This window comes from Pipistrellus hanaki (assembly GCF_964339955.1).
Source record: "Pipistrellus hanaki genome assembly, chromosome: 1".
NCBI classification, from domain to species: Eukaryota; Metazoa; Chordata; class Mammalia; order Chiroptera; family Vespertilionidae; genus Pipistrellus; species Pipistrellus hanaki.
In genome coordinates this window covers 143,925,895-143,941,164 of record NC_140503.1, presented here as the reverse complement: position 1 = coordinate 143,941,164, position 15,270 = coordinate 143,925,895, and the positions used below count along the sequence as shown (strand labels likewise).

Below are 15,270 nucleotides of genomic sequence, written 5' to 3'. Positions count from 1 at the left end.
TTAGTTGTATTTTTGAGAAGTTTGTCAATGTTATTTAATAGAGATTGTATTGAATCTATATATTACTTTAGGTAATATAATAATATAATTATTTCCAATTACATTGTTCAATATCTTTCTTCAATGTCTTTTAGCTTTCAGAGTACATGTCTTTCACCCTTTTGGTTAATTTCTTCTTCGAATTATTTGCTATGAGTGTATACAAACACAATAGATTTTTGTATATTGATTCTGTATCCTGCAACTTTACTGAAGTCATTTATTTGTTGCATAATAGTTTTTTGGTAGAATCTTTAGGGTTTTCTACATATAGTATTATGTTATCTACAAACAATGACAATTTTATCTCCTTTTTTTCCAATTTGGATGCCTTTTATTTCTTTGTCTTGTTTGATTGATGTGCCAGAACTTCCAATAATATATTGACTAGAAGTAGTGAAAGTGGGCATCCTTGTCTTGTTCCTGATAGGTTAAAAATTTATGTTGATTTCACAAACTCCTAAAGGATCATAAAAAGCAGTGTGAGAGATTGAAGTTAATAAATGGTTCCTTGATCATTGTTCATTCACTAAACAGCCCATATTTTTTGCAAGGCAGTGTTTTAAGTGTTGCAGTATACCAAGTTGAACATAAAACCTGCCTTAGCCCTGACCAGTTTGGCTCAGGGGATAGAGCGTCAGCTTGCAGACTAATAGGTCGTAGGTTCGATTACCATCAGGGGCATGTACCTTGGTTGTGGGCACATACCCAAGTGGGAGGTGTGCAGGAGGCAGCTGATTGATATTTCTCTCTCATCAATGTTTCTAATTCTCTATTCTCCCTTCCTCTCTGTAAAGAATCAATATAATATATATACAAAAACAAACAAAAAAAACACTTTGCCCTTACAGGAAATTATGTGTGCTTACTTAACCTTAAAGTCCACTTAAAATAAACATATATACACCTGTGAATTTTTTAAATTAACTTTCTGTGCTATCTGGCTTTTACTTTGGTACTGAATATTGTTAGATATATTTGTAGAAATTTTCTGTAACTTGACCTTTTTACTTATTTATGTGTTCATAATCATAAGTCATAATATATTTGTGACAATATAACTGTTTCTATGGAAACAACATTCAGTGACTCACAAAGAATCAAGAACAAACTAATTTTAAGGAAATTGAACTTTGGTGGTGGTGCTTGAGAGAAAGCATCTGAGCAATGTAAATAAATGAAAGTCGTTAAATGCTCTATCATAATTATCAGAAATAAACTACTAATAAATGCAGCTATCTGGATGAACCTCAGTAAAATAATACTAAGTGGAAAATAAAACACACATTTTATGATTTCATTTAGATGAAATTTCATAAGAGGCAAAATTATACATATAGAAAGCAGAATAGTGGTTACCTGTAGCTGATCAACAGAGCAGAGATGAACTGTAAAATGGTCACAAAGGAACTTTTTAATGTGATGTAAGTGTTCTAGTATTAGATTATACGGATAGTTGCACAACTGTATAAATTTACTAAAACTCATTGTTTGAACTCTATACTTAATATGTGTAAATTATATGGTATATAAAGCTACTTCAATATAGCTGTCATAAACAAAAAATATATAATACTGTGTTTTGTTCTCTTACTGCCTAGTTAATTATCTGCAAGAAACTTTCTGAAAGGCTGACAGAATTTCCACTGCTGGCTGCATGGTACCAAAGGATTCAGGAAGTGCCAAGAGTAAAAACAGCAGCTTCTCAATGTGGGATCCAGTTTTGCCCTTTACCAGAGTTGCTGACCACTTCAAATGAACAGCATCCAGACTTAAATGAAGACCCGGGTGGAGAGGAACAAAATGATCCTTCATTTATAGGAGGCCCACGGCCCACAATGACCAAGTTAATGGTACTTAAATTGTTTTCATTAAAATTTTATTTGAAAAATTGCATGTGATAATGTTACCCTAACTTGTAATCGTTTGTTGACATTATTTGTTATAAATCTTATTTGTAGCTATCCTATATCACTCTTGATCAATTAATATTTTTAGTAGCCTTTTGCATTTGAGTTATAGTAAATTGAAGGATTTTAATATTATTTGTCTTTGGAGCCACATAAGTCAGTATATGTGTTTATAAACAGTATTTTTTTCAAAACTTTTTTTTTTATATTAAAGACAACAAGATCATATCACACCTATCAAATTTATTGTTTTACCTAGTAATTTTTGTTGTTGCAAGAATGAATATCTCAACTTACTTTCTAAGATTTTTTTTTAATTTAAGGTTTTTTAATTCTTTGAATTTTGTTTTTATTTTATTCTTTGATTACAATGTTCGTTTATGTAATAACACATGATTTATAGTTTTTTCTCTTCGCAGCATAATTTGTTTCTAGTTCATAGTAATTGTAAAAGTTTTCACCAATAGGCTTTCTTTCTTTACCATTCAAGACAATCTACAATAACGTTTTGCTTTTAACTTTGACTATTTGATTTATTTGAATAGAGAATTCATGAAGGATTTTAACTATTCATCTATCTGAGTTATACTAAAAAAAAATATTTAGATATTTTTCTACTTGGGTTAGGAATCATTTGTGTTCTATAGTTAACACATGTTTGGGGATTTAGAAAGACATGAGAAGATTTTAGTAATGACACGGGTCCCTTATTTCTTTAGCTACGTTTGTTAGCCTAGTGATGAAACAATGAAATAGGATTATATAGTTGATTTTAGAAGTTTTCAAGGCATGTCCAAATTTTGACATGCCTTCAAATGGTTAAGCTGTTCACCTCTTGAATGTTCTTAAATAAATAATAATTAGTAATCTCTTTATATTAAAATACTAAGTTTTAGTATTTTTAAGATTTATCAACCAAAAATTTGTGCTTTTAGTGCATACATGTGCAATCTTGAAAGAAAGATTAGTAATTCAGATTTTTCTTACCTATGCTTTTCCAGAAATAAATGTCATTAAAAAAGACATCTGCATTTTATACATTTAAAAATATTTTAAATATTTAAAACTAACTAAAATTTAAATTCAGAACAAGTTAATGAGCAGTATAAAAATAAACTCTTTTGTAATGATATAAAAATATGAAGGGATATTGAATTTTTAATTTACAGAGGATTTGTTAGTTCAGGTCCTCCAAGAAGAGTTGAATTCCAAGGTAGGATTAGATATGCAAGAGGCCTAGTGAGGGAAAATCTGTGAGGGAAACGGGGGAGGGAGCCCGGAGAGGCTGGCAGAGTCTTCCTTAATGATGCAGGTTTGACCGCAGTACATGAGACCAGAAAGGAAGGAAAGATGGGTCTGAAAATTACTCTTACGTGCAATTCTAAGAAAGTTTTGGCAAGCCAATGGGGAATCCGTAAACCTGGACCATCTGTCAGTGAGTTCCATATTTCTCAGGAATGGATCTGCCCGAGTATCTCTGCCACGTTTAGTTATAGACTTGGGGGCAAAGATTAGACTAGGAATCAGTGACATGGATTCTAGTTTCTGCTTTGCAGTTAAGCTGACATTGTGACCTTCAGTAAGTCATTTTACTAAAAGATATAAATTCCTGCATTTATAAATTATGAGATTATAGTATACATTCTGTATGATTTATTTTTTATTTTAAATCTTATGATTGTATAAAAATTGACTGGGACATTACATTTTTAATTTAAAAAAAGGAGTGTTCAAATCTGAAAATAAGTTAAAATTTTCATTTTCATTTAGTTCAAACTTGATTGTAGATACAATAAAATTTCTTTTTTTCAACAGGGCATGGTTTTTGGTACTTTCTAGTGGATTTCTCTATTGATACGTATTTCTGGAAGGCAGTAAATATTATATCAAATTAATATATTATGAAATTATATTGATTTTAATTATACAGTAACTTTTCACTTTTGTATAGTCATAGTATTTTGTGCCAATTACGTGAGGACACATGAAATTGGTGCTAATCTAAACAAATAAAAGGGTAATATGCTAATTAGACCAGGTTGACTGGACATCTTCCAGAGGCAGAGGTAGTTAAGGGCAATCAGATCGGCAGAGGAGCAAGCAATTAGGGGCAAGTTCAGGCCAGTGTAGGGGAGCAAGAAGTTAGGGGCGAAATCAGGCCAGCATGGGGGGAGCAAGTAGTTAGGGGGCGATCAGGCCAGCAGGGGAGGACAGTGGGGGGTGATCAGGCTGATAGGGGAGTGGTTAGGGGGCTATCAGGCCGGCAGGCAGAGGTGGTTAGGGACAATCAGGCAGGCAGGCAGGCAGGCAATCAGTTAGGAGCTAGCAATCCTGAATTATGAAAGAAATGTCCTACTGTCTGTTTCGGCCTGCAGGAATCTGGCCTAAACTGGTAGTTGGACATCCACTGAAGCATCCTGGATTGGAGAGGGTTCAGGCTGAGCTGAGGGACCCCCCTCCTGTGCACAAATTTCATATACCGGGCCTCTAGTGCAAGTATAAAACATTAAAGTATTTCTTAAGAACACTCACATCTCATTTTTTTCCTTCCATATTCTTTGGCATACCCTTACATCCACAATTTTCCAGAAGTTTGAAATTTACTTATTTATTTAGTCAGTCCAAAAAATATATATGTGTCTACTAAATACCAGGCACTAGTATGAATATTGGATACATGAAGAACAAATTGGACTGTTATCATGGTGCTTACATTCTTGTGATGAAAATAAATAAAGAAAAAACATGTTAAGCAATAAGTGCCAAAAATATAATAATAATGTGGGATAAGAGAGTGGAGATGATCAGGGTAGGGGTCCTATTTAGGTAGGATGGTCAAAAAGACTTATCTGATTAGGTGAAGACATTGAGCAAATAACTTGACTGAATTGAAGATTTGGAGAAAGTGTTCTAGGCAGAGGATTCCACTTAAAAAAGACCCTGAGAAAATCCACACGGGCAAATAGATTAGTGCTTGCTTAGGGCAGAAGCTGAGAGGGGAGGATGGAGAGTGTCTGCTAATGAGTGTGGGACTTCTTTATGAGGTGACGAAAATGTTTTCAAAATAGATGGTGATGTTGGTTGCCCAATTGTGAATATTCTAAAAACCATTGAATTGTGTGCTTTAAAAAGGTAAATTTTATGACATATAAATTATATGTCACTATAGCTATATTCTTAAAAGATTCCAAAATAATGAATGAGTTTGGTGAAATGAAGGACAGCAAGAAGTTCTATATGGCTATAAGGAAGATAGGAGAGAGGTAAAGTGAGTACTCTCAATCTTTAGACCTATATAGCTATATCTCTACCCCAACCAAAAATAAAACTTTATATTATTTTCTTTGAGATAGGAATTTAGCTAGTTTTCATAAGGGAAAGTTTTCTCACGAATTAGTTGATAAGAACAGGTTAATGGTAGATTTTTGGGGATTTTTCTTTTGAATAGGAAATAACTGGGGAAAAAATATGAATCATGGATATTTATTCTGTGGGTTCTGTACCCAGAATTTGATTGATAGGAGTCAGGGCATCCATGTGTATGTCATGCCACTGTCTCTTGATCAAGTAAAGAAATGCACAACTTTTAACATGGGAAAGAAGTCTGAGATTTTTTTTGATATATTGAAAAAGTTGGGAACTGCTTGGTTAAACCAGAGGAATTCTTTTCTAGAGATATTGTTGACACGTATAAAAGACTGGTATGGATGATATTTTGGGGGCATATGTTGAAGTAAGGCTTTTAAGTCCTGTAAATAGAGCTCCTAGCTTTGGCAATATTCTGTAAATACACATAGATTTTCATGGACATCAGCAGAACTGGTTTTTTTATCATTTGTGTGTAGGTTGTTTTTGATAAAATTTTATCCTCAGGTGTCTTTTTGACACACAATATATTTCTAGGTAGCTCATTACTTCTATGTATCTTCAGGTAATAGTTTTTAAATATCATTACTTTTTATTATCTCAGTGTAAAAAAAAATAGGAAAGTAACTGCTGTAAAAAAAACCTGTTATATTTCTTATGTAATCAGATATTTTGAGGAAAATCTGGTGATTGTTAATTTTTATGTTTTTGCCATGCTAGTATAGAAAATAGAATTTTGGCTTTGTAGTACATAATAGGATTTTCATTAATTCATTAATTTGGAAAGTACCTATTTCCTTTTCTAGGAAAAAGGCATTGAAGTGATGTTTTCTCCTCACCCTTGTCCTACTTGGACCATTGATTGGAATAATCTTCCTGCAGCAGTGAGCCCAAAAGAAGGTGAGATTGTTTTTTTTCTCTCCTTTAAATCTTACTCATAATCTGGAAAGTCATTTCATATCCACCTTCTAATTTTCTAATCCTCTTTTTGGTTATATGTAAAATTCTGATTATTCTATCTTCATTAAGTATTTTTTATTTTTATTATAAAATTTTCACATGTATACATCACTCAGATTTACCGTATTTTTCGGACCATAAGACGCACCGGACCATAAGACGCACCAGTTTTTAGAGAAGGGAAATGAAGAAAAAAAGATTCTGAAACAAATAGTGTCCTAAAATATTTTATGTGCATTAAAACCCAACATCACAGTCATAAACACATGTAATCAACCCTGTAAACAGCAGCATTTAGAACCATTTAGAACCATTATTAACAAATACAGTCAGCAAAAGACAAAATGTACTGTAAAACACAATAACGAGAGACTTCAGTAATAAATTAGAATAAAGTTGAAGATTTATGGTAAAGGTTCTGCTGAGATCTACAGTACGCCTACCCAGTAGTCAAGCACGGCAACAGAGGGCGGAGAGGAATGATTGGGGGAATAGACGCGGCATTCTTCCGGGCACGGAGTACGGGCCAGCAAGGGGTACAGGCGATGATTACGGTTTGGATTACGCAGTTACCGTACACCGCACCTGGGCTGACATAGAGATATGGCTGCAGCGAGGGCATGGAGGCTGACTACCATACATGGGAACTCCTCTACCACTCGGGGTTCACAGAGCGGGGCAGACACTCTGGGCACGGAGGAATGGACAGTGGCTGCAGCAAGCACACAGAGCCGGGCAAGTAAAAAAACTTTTTTTTTAAAGTATATGTGTAGGCTATATTTGGACCATAAGACGCAGGGACTTTCCCCCCCCACTTCTGGGGGGGAAAAAGTGCGTCTTATGGTCCGAAAAATACGGTAATATTTCTCACATTTTTCTAACATTTGCTCATGTATTCCTTTTTTAAATTTAATAAAACTTTATTGTTCAGATTATTACACTTGTTCCTCTTTTTCCCCCCATAGTTCCTTCCACCCAGTTCCCACCCCACCCTCTGCCCTTACCTCCTCCCTACTGTCCTCATCCATAGGTGTACGATTTTTGTCCAGTCTCTTCCCGCACCCCCGACACCCCTTTTCCCTGAGAATTTTCAGTCCACTCCCTTTCTATGCCCCTGATTCTATTCACCAGTTTATTCTGTTCCTCAGATTTTTAATTCGCTTGATTTTTAGATTCACTTGTTGATAGATATGTATTTGTTGTTCATAATTTTTATCTTTACCTTTTTCTTAAAGAATACTTTTCAGCATTTCATATAATACTGTTTTAATGCTGATTAACTCCTTTAGCTTTTTCTTATCTGTGAAGATCTTTATCTGACCTTCAATTCTGAATGATAGCTTTGCTGGGTAGAGTAATCTTGGTTGTAGATTCTTACTATTCATCACTTTGAATATTTCTTGCCACTCCCTCCTGGCCTGCATAGTTTCTGTTAAGAAATCAGCTGACAGTTGTATGGGTGCTCTCTTGTAGGTAATTAACTGTTTTTCTCTTGCTGCGTTTAATATTATCTCTTTGTCATTTGCTCTTGGCATTTTAATTTTGATGTGTCTTGGTGTTGTTTTCTTTGGATTCCTTTTGTTTGGGGTTCTGTGCACTTCCTGGACTTATGAGTCTATTTCTTTCACCAGGTTGGGGAAGTTTTCAGTCATTATTTCTTCAAATAGGTTTTCAGTATCTTGCTCTTTCTCTTCTTCTGGAACCCCCATAATTCAGATATTGGTACCCTTAAAGTTGTCCCAGAGCCTCCTTACACTATCTTCAAATTTTTGGATTCTTTTTTCATTTTTCTTTTCTGGTTGAGTGTTTTTTGCTTCTTTGTATTTCAGATCTTTGATTTTATTCTTGCATTTTTTTTCTCTCCTTTAAATCTTACTCATAATCTGGGTCTCTGTTGGGTGTCTGTATAATATTTTTTATTTCAGTTAGTGTATATTTAATTTCTAGTTGGTCCTTTTTCATATCCTCAAGGGTCTCGCTAAATTTATCGGCCTTTTCTAGGAAATTCTTGATAAACCTTATAACCGTGGTTTTGAACTCTTGCACACCCCCCACTAGGGATGTGCCCACAACCAAGGTACATGCCCTTGACCGGAATCGAATCTGGGACCTTTCAGTCCGAGGGCTGATGCTCTATCCACTGAGCCAAACAGGTATCGGCTGTAGTTAAGTCTTGATTATTGGTATCACTGGGAGGAATTGACCTCCAGGCCAAATGGCTGTGCGTATCAGCTGTGTCTACGCCGGAAGAACTTCTGTACTGGAGACAGCCTTATGAGACAAGACTTGCAAAATTGCAAAAGCCTCTGTGCTTGGTTTGGATGGAGCAGAATGTCACGGCTGAGCAGATAGTCTTGACTTCCGGTCATCCCTGCCCTATGCGGCCCCTGGGTCTCAGTGTCCCTCAGTAATTATAATCGCTGCAAGCACCTCTAAGAGTAAGCTGCCCTTGAGTTTCGCTTGCAGCCAGACAGTCCAGTTTCTCCCCCAATGAATCTGGATTCCCAGATTCTCACGGGGAAATGGAGTTCAGCGTAGTGGGGAGCTTCCATTTCCCACCCACTAGAGCAGGGGTCTTCAAACTACGGCCCGCGGGCCACATGTGGCCCGCAGAGGAGTCTGATCCTGCCCACCAGGTTTTTTGGGCAGTGAGCGCAGCCGAGGTGTTACAGTAGGAATTAGTAGTTCATATAGTCCGGCCCTCCAGCTCTCTGAGGGACCGTGATCTGGCCCCCACTTTAAAAAGTTTGAGGACCCCTGCACTAGAGAGAGCCAGAGGCGCACTCAGCAGTCAGTCCTCTCTGCTCACACTTGCATGTACCTCCAGACCTCTGCCTTTTGTGGCTCCCCTGAGTTTCCTCCTGACAGTCCAGTCCCCCCCGCCCCCATATAAGCCTGGGTCCCAAGGGTCTCGCCTGGAACTGGGGTTCAGTGCAGTTTGAACTGGGATTCAGTGCAGTTGGGAGCTTTTTTCTCCTTTGCGCTAGAGAAACCCAGGCAGGCATTCAGTCACCAACACGCGTGTCTCTGTACCTCAGCTTTTTGCAGCTCCTCTGATTCTCTGTGTGCTTTCCTCTTTCCTTCTAGTTGTAGAATTTTCACTCATCCAGCTTTTCTGTGGTTCTGGATGTTGTTCGTTTTGTCTTTTAGTTGTAGTTTTGAAATTGTTGTGGAAGGCAGTAGTTTAGATGTTTACCTATGCTGCCATCTTGGTTTCTTCTAAATGGGCAGTTCGACATCCCTCGAGGTGTCTCAGTTTGGAGTGAGTGCAGACTGGGCTGAGGGACACCTCCCTCCTCCCCCATGCACTAATTTCGAGCACCAGGCCTCTAGTATAAAAATAAAATTCAAGCCCTATCCAATTTGGCTCAGTGGCTAGAGCACTAGAACACGGACTGAAGAGTCCCTAGTTCGATTCTGGTCAGGGGCACATACCTTGGTTGCAGGTTCGATCCTTTGCCCTGATCAGAGACCATGCGGTAGGTAACCAATTGCTGTGTCACTCTCACATTGATATTTCTGTGTCTCTCTCCCTCCTTTTCATGTTCTCTAAAAATCAATGGGAAAATATTCTTGGATCAGGATTAATAAAAAAATAAATAAAATTTCTGTTTTGACCTCTCATGAAGTATATAAAAATAGTAACTAATGATCTTGTTAATATTTTAGTTATAAGTATTTTTGAGATTTTGAAAAACTTAAGTGTTTGAAAACATTTGAAAAGTTTAGCTGTTTTTATTCTACTTGTAATTGGATTTTGTATACTCTTTGATTATAGTATAGATTTTGAAGAAATTAAACCTAAATTTTACTATTGCTTACTAAAATAAAAATCTAATTTTCATTAATATCTATCAAAAAATGAAAATAGAGTTTAAAAGTACCATGTTTTGCTTATTCATAATTTACTGAGGCCAAAATAAAATTTTTACTTATTTATATGAGCAGTCAGTTGCTAACTCAGAAATATGCATTAAGCATCCATGTCTGACTGCTTCACTGGTTAGAGTGCATATCTAATGAAGCTTCTGGAATTAATCACTCATTATATCTTCATAATGGATCACCTTGTTTACGTAAATATTATGACAAAGATGAAGTTATCACAGAAGACATACATGGTAAACTCACATTTCATTTACTGTTTCTTAAAAAGTTTATAGTCTTGTTATACTAAGCCAGAATTACAGAATTTTGTTTTTCTGTAATAGGATTTTTGTGAAATTAAATTTATTATTTACGTAGGGGTGTTGAGGTCACTGTGAAAGTCATGATTGTGTTCTAGTACTTTTTTTTTTTTTTAATAGAAGATATTGAGTTGCACTAAGTTGTTCTTAGTATTTAGTTCATTTGGATGACTGACTCCTTTTACTGAATTGATTGAATTACATCAAGATTTTGAAACATATAAAAATCATTTCCTTTACTAACAAAGTTTCTATTGATACTCATCATGGAGACTAATATATTTCTTAAGTTTGTTTAATCTTCTATTCTCTGTTCTCACTCATTCTCTCTGCACATCTTACATACTATTCCCTAAACTCCAGTGGTGTTTGTTTTTGTTTTGTTTTTTTCATCAAGTCTTCAGCATGGGCTATAAAGCCAGTCTGCCTAAGTTTAAAACATGAACTACTGATTAGCTATGTAACCTATATACCCTGATTCTTAACTTCTCTATGCCTTAATTTCTTCATCTGTAGAATGAGGATAATAGTGCCTGTTTTATGAGATTGCTAGTATGATCAATGAATTAGTGCAGGATGGGGCAAAAGTAGGTTTATAATTGTGGGTATGTGAAACATAGACTTTAGTTTTATATTATTATTTATTAATTATTGCATTATTTGCCATATGAACACCTGTAAACCTACTTTTGCCCAACCCGGTATATAAAGCAATAGTACAGTGTCTAGTAATAAATAAATGTTAAATAATATTAATGCAGTAGTCAGAATTAATCACTCTCTGTCAATATTCCTTTAGTACTCTCTATACTTTATTTTGGTACTTATTGTATGCTCCTCATGCACTATAATTACTTATATACATGTTTTCCTTCTCCGATAGACTGTAAACTCTTTGAATATAGGATGTCTATGTATAAGTACTCAATACTTTTATTTAAAAATACTTTTTTTATTTTTATTATTTTTGTAGAGAGAGAGGAAGGGAGGAGGATAGAGAGATGGAGACATCGATGAGAGAAACATGGATTGGCTACCTCCTGTACACCCCCTCCTGGGGACCTAGCTTGCAACCCGGGTATGTACCCTGACTGGGAATGAACCAGGAATATTTTGGTTCATGGGTCAATGCTCAACCACTGAGCCATACCAGCCAGGCCTCAGTCCTTTTTCTTTTTTTAATCTTTACCCAAGGATATTTTTTTTCATTGATTTTTAGAGAGAGTGGAAGAGAGAAGAAAAGACAGAGAGAAACATCAATGTGAGAGAACATTCATTGGTTGCCTCCTATATGCACCCTGATCAGGGCCTGGGCCTAGGAGGGGCCTGCAACAGAGGTACATGCCCTTGACCAGAATCTAGCCCGGGGCCCTTCAATCTGCAGGCAGACACTCTACTCACAGAGCTAAACCGGCTAGGGCCTCAATACTGTCCTAAACCATTGCTTTTCAAACTAGGGACAACATCAGAATCATTTAGAAGGCTTGTTAAAACTGAATGCTGGGCCCAATCCCAGAATTTCTCATGTAGGTCTGAGATGGGCTCTAGAATTTGCATTGCTAAGAAGTCTCCAGCTAATGCTGAATCTGCTGCTTTGAGAGCCACACAATGTGAAGTATTATCCTAGGTAACTGATACAGTGCATAATAGGGCTGCTTTGATTTCAAACTTTTACCACCAAAATAAGATGAACAACAAGATTACAGTTTTCTAAAATTGTTCTTTGCAGCCTAAAAACTTATAATTATTATTATTATTATTGCTTTTAGTATCGATTACATAAAATATAAGAGCTTGTGCATACCTCTGAACCATTTAGTAACAAGGAAACATTCTGCTTTAAGCTAATTATATTAGCAAATATGGATGGAAGTGGAAGTATCTTAATAATGTCAATAAAAATAACTAACTCTCAAGGATCTCTCTTTTCTGAAATACAAGTCTTATATTCTATTTCCCCCCAAAAGTAACATTTGCTTTCTGATTTTTAAAAACTGGCTCTCTGGTGAGAAATCTAAGGATATAATCTCCTCAAGGTTTTTTTGTTTTGTTTTTGTTTTTGTTTTTTTGTTTTGTTTACATTGAATAACTTTAGATTATAAGATGTTACTAGTATATTTTGAACATTTTGGCATTTAAACTACTGAAAGTACACAAAGAGAATGAGATAAAAAAAATTTTTTTTCACTTTTCTGGGGGAAAAAATTCCAAATGTAAATGTTTTTCATTTCTCTAAGTAATACTTAGCTATGAAATCCAAAACCTGACCATATTTAACTCAAAACTCTGCAAATTTATGACCGTTTTCCTTCTTTTCAAGGGTGAGGTTTTCAACAAGCATTTTGGTGCTTTACCAAAAAGTAATACAATCTTTCATGTAAAGTGAATTTAATCTGAAGCTTAAAACCTCTAAAAGGTAGTATATTTAAACAGAATTTATATTAAACTAGAAGCCCAGGTGCATGAAATTCATGCACAGATGGGAGCCCTAGGCCTGGCTGGTAATCAGGGCCAATCATGTTCCCTGCCTCCTCACTTCTCCACCTACTCACTTCCCTGCCTCCTCCTTCCCTTAATGCCATCTGTGAGCCACCATCACGCAATTCCCCCTCCCAACCCCCCACCTTCTTGTCTCCTCTCCTCCTTCCTTCACTCCCTCTGCAACCCACCATCACCACTGGTCACCTGCCATGTTCTGCACCATTCCCTGGTGGTCAGCGCATGTCAGAGCAAGTTATTGAACTCCTGAGGGGACACTTTGCGTATTTGATATCTATCTATCTATCTATCTATCTATCTATCATCATCTACCTATCTATTTGGTTTAAAATATAAGAAGAATACAAAGAACAAGTGTTATAGGCTTAGTGGGATGCTTGATTCAGTGTCAAAACAATAGATTGATAGATAGATAGATAGATAGATAGATAGATAGATAACATCATATATAATAAAAGGCTAATATTAAAATTGACTGAAAAGCAGAATGACCAGACATTATGACGTGCACTGACCACCAGGGGGCAGACACTCAATGCAGGAGCTGCCCCTGGTGGTCTTTGCACTCCTACAAGGGGAGGCTACTCAGCCAAAAGCCAAGCTCATGGCTGGTGAGCATAGCAGCAGTGGTGGGAGCCTCTCCCGCCTCCATAGCAGTACTAAGCATGTCCAACTGGTGAGGAATGGGCCTAAACCAGCAATTGGACATCTCTTGAGGGCTACCATACTGCAAGAGGCACCGGCCAGGCTGAGGGACCCCTACTCTCCCCAGTGAACCAATTTTATGTACCAGGCCTCTAGTGTATTATATTATTGTATTATGTATATGAATGATATAGAGCAGACCATGTATTAAATTCATCTGTTTTTCTAGTAGAAAGTTAGGGAAGTCAGTGAGACTAATAGTAGATGGAATTGAAATTGGAAAAGCTCTGGGTAAACTTTTACTAGGCAAATTCTTTTAATTACTATAGAATTAGATATTCCTTATATAAAAATGTTGGTCTTTTATAAAATACTAGCTAATTATATTTGGAAATCAATAGATACAGTACTGGTGGTAAGAATATTTTTATGTAGATTATGGTAAGTAGTCATTGGATGAATTTTTTAAAGAAAGTAAGGTACTATGTTGTGATCTTTATTGTAGTGGAAGGTAACATAAAGAGGTAGAAAACTAGCAGAAAGGTATTTTTATTTCCCTTTTTTTAATTAAGTTTATTGGGGTGATGTTAGTAATATTATATAAGTTTGAAGTGTACAATTCTATAATACATCATTGGTACATTGCATTGTGTGCTTACCACCCAGTGTAAAGTTTCCCTCAATCAACCTAAATTTGGCCCCTTTTACCTTCTTCATCCTCTCCCCAAGCACCTTTCCCCTCTGGTAACCATCCTTCTGTTGTCTGTGCCTATGAATTTGTTTATTTGGTTCATTTCTTTGTTGCTCTGTGTTTTATATCCCACATATGAGTGAAATAATATAGTAGTTCTTGTCCTTTTCTGTCTGACTTATTTCACTTAGCTCGATACTCTCAAGATCCATCCATGTGGTCTAGGCAGGATAACTTAGTTGGTTAGAGTATCCTCTCAATAGAGTCAAGTTTGTGGTTCTATCTCTGGTCAGGCACATATAAGAAGCAACCAATGAATGCATAAATAAGGAGAACAGCAAAATTGGTGTCTGTCTGTTTCTCTATCAAATCAAGAATAATAAAAATCCACCCATGTTGTCACAGATGTCAATATCTCATCCTTCCTTATGGCTGGATAGTATTCCATTGTATATATGTACCACATCTTTTTTAATCATCCATCAAAGGACACTTAGGTGTTTCCATGTCTTGGCCACTGTGTGTACTCGGTCAATGATCACAAGGGTGCATATGTTTTTATAAATAAATGTTTTCAAATTTTTCCAGTGGATACCCAGAAGAGGATTGTTGAGTCATATGGTATCTCTATTATTAATTTTTTGAGGAACCTCCATACTGTTTTCCATAGTGGGTGTATGAATTTTCATTTTTATCAACAGAGTATGAGAATTCCTTTTTCCCCACATCCTCTCTAACAGTTATTTCTTATTGATAATAGCCATTCTAACAGCTATGAGGTGGTATCTAATTGTAGTTTTGATTTGCATTTTTCTTACAACTAGTGAAGTTGAACATCTTTTTATATATATTAGTTGGCTTTTAGTATGTCTTCTTGGAAGAGGTGCCCAGGTCCTCTGCCCATTTTTTAGTAGGATTGCTTTTTTGTTGTTGTTAAGATGTATTGTTTTTTTTTTAATATGTTTTGAATATT

At 36.0% G+C, this 15,270-nt stretch overlaps 1 protein-coding gene across 2 annotated transcripts in view; it reads left to right on the top strand.

Moving 5' to 3' along the window:
* GSTCD (glutathione S-transferase C-terminal domain containing) overlaps positions 1 to 15,270 on the top strand; it is a 107,632-nt gene that overhangs the window by 17,711 nt on the left and 74,651 nt on the right. For both annotated transcript variants that reach the window (XM_084872439.1, XM_084872438.1), the window contains 2 exons: positions 1,641 to 1,892; positions 6,122 to 6,215. In XM_084872439.1, coding sequence (XP_084728565.1) covers positions 1,641 to 1,892; positions 6,122 to 6,215 — 346 coding nt within the window. The remainder of the gene's footprint in view (positions 1 to 1,640; positions 1,893 to 6,121; positions 6,216 to 15,270) is intronic.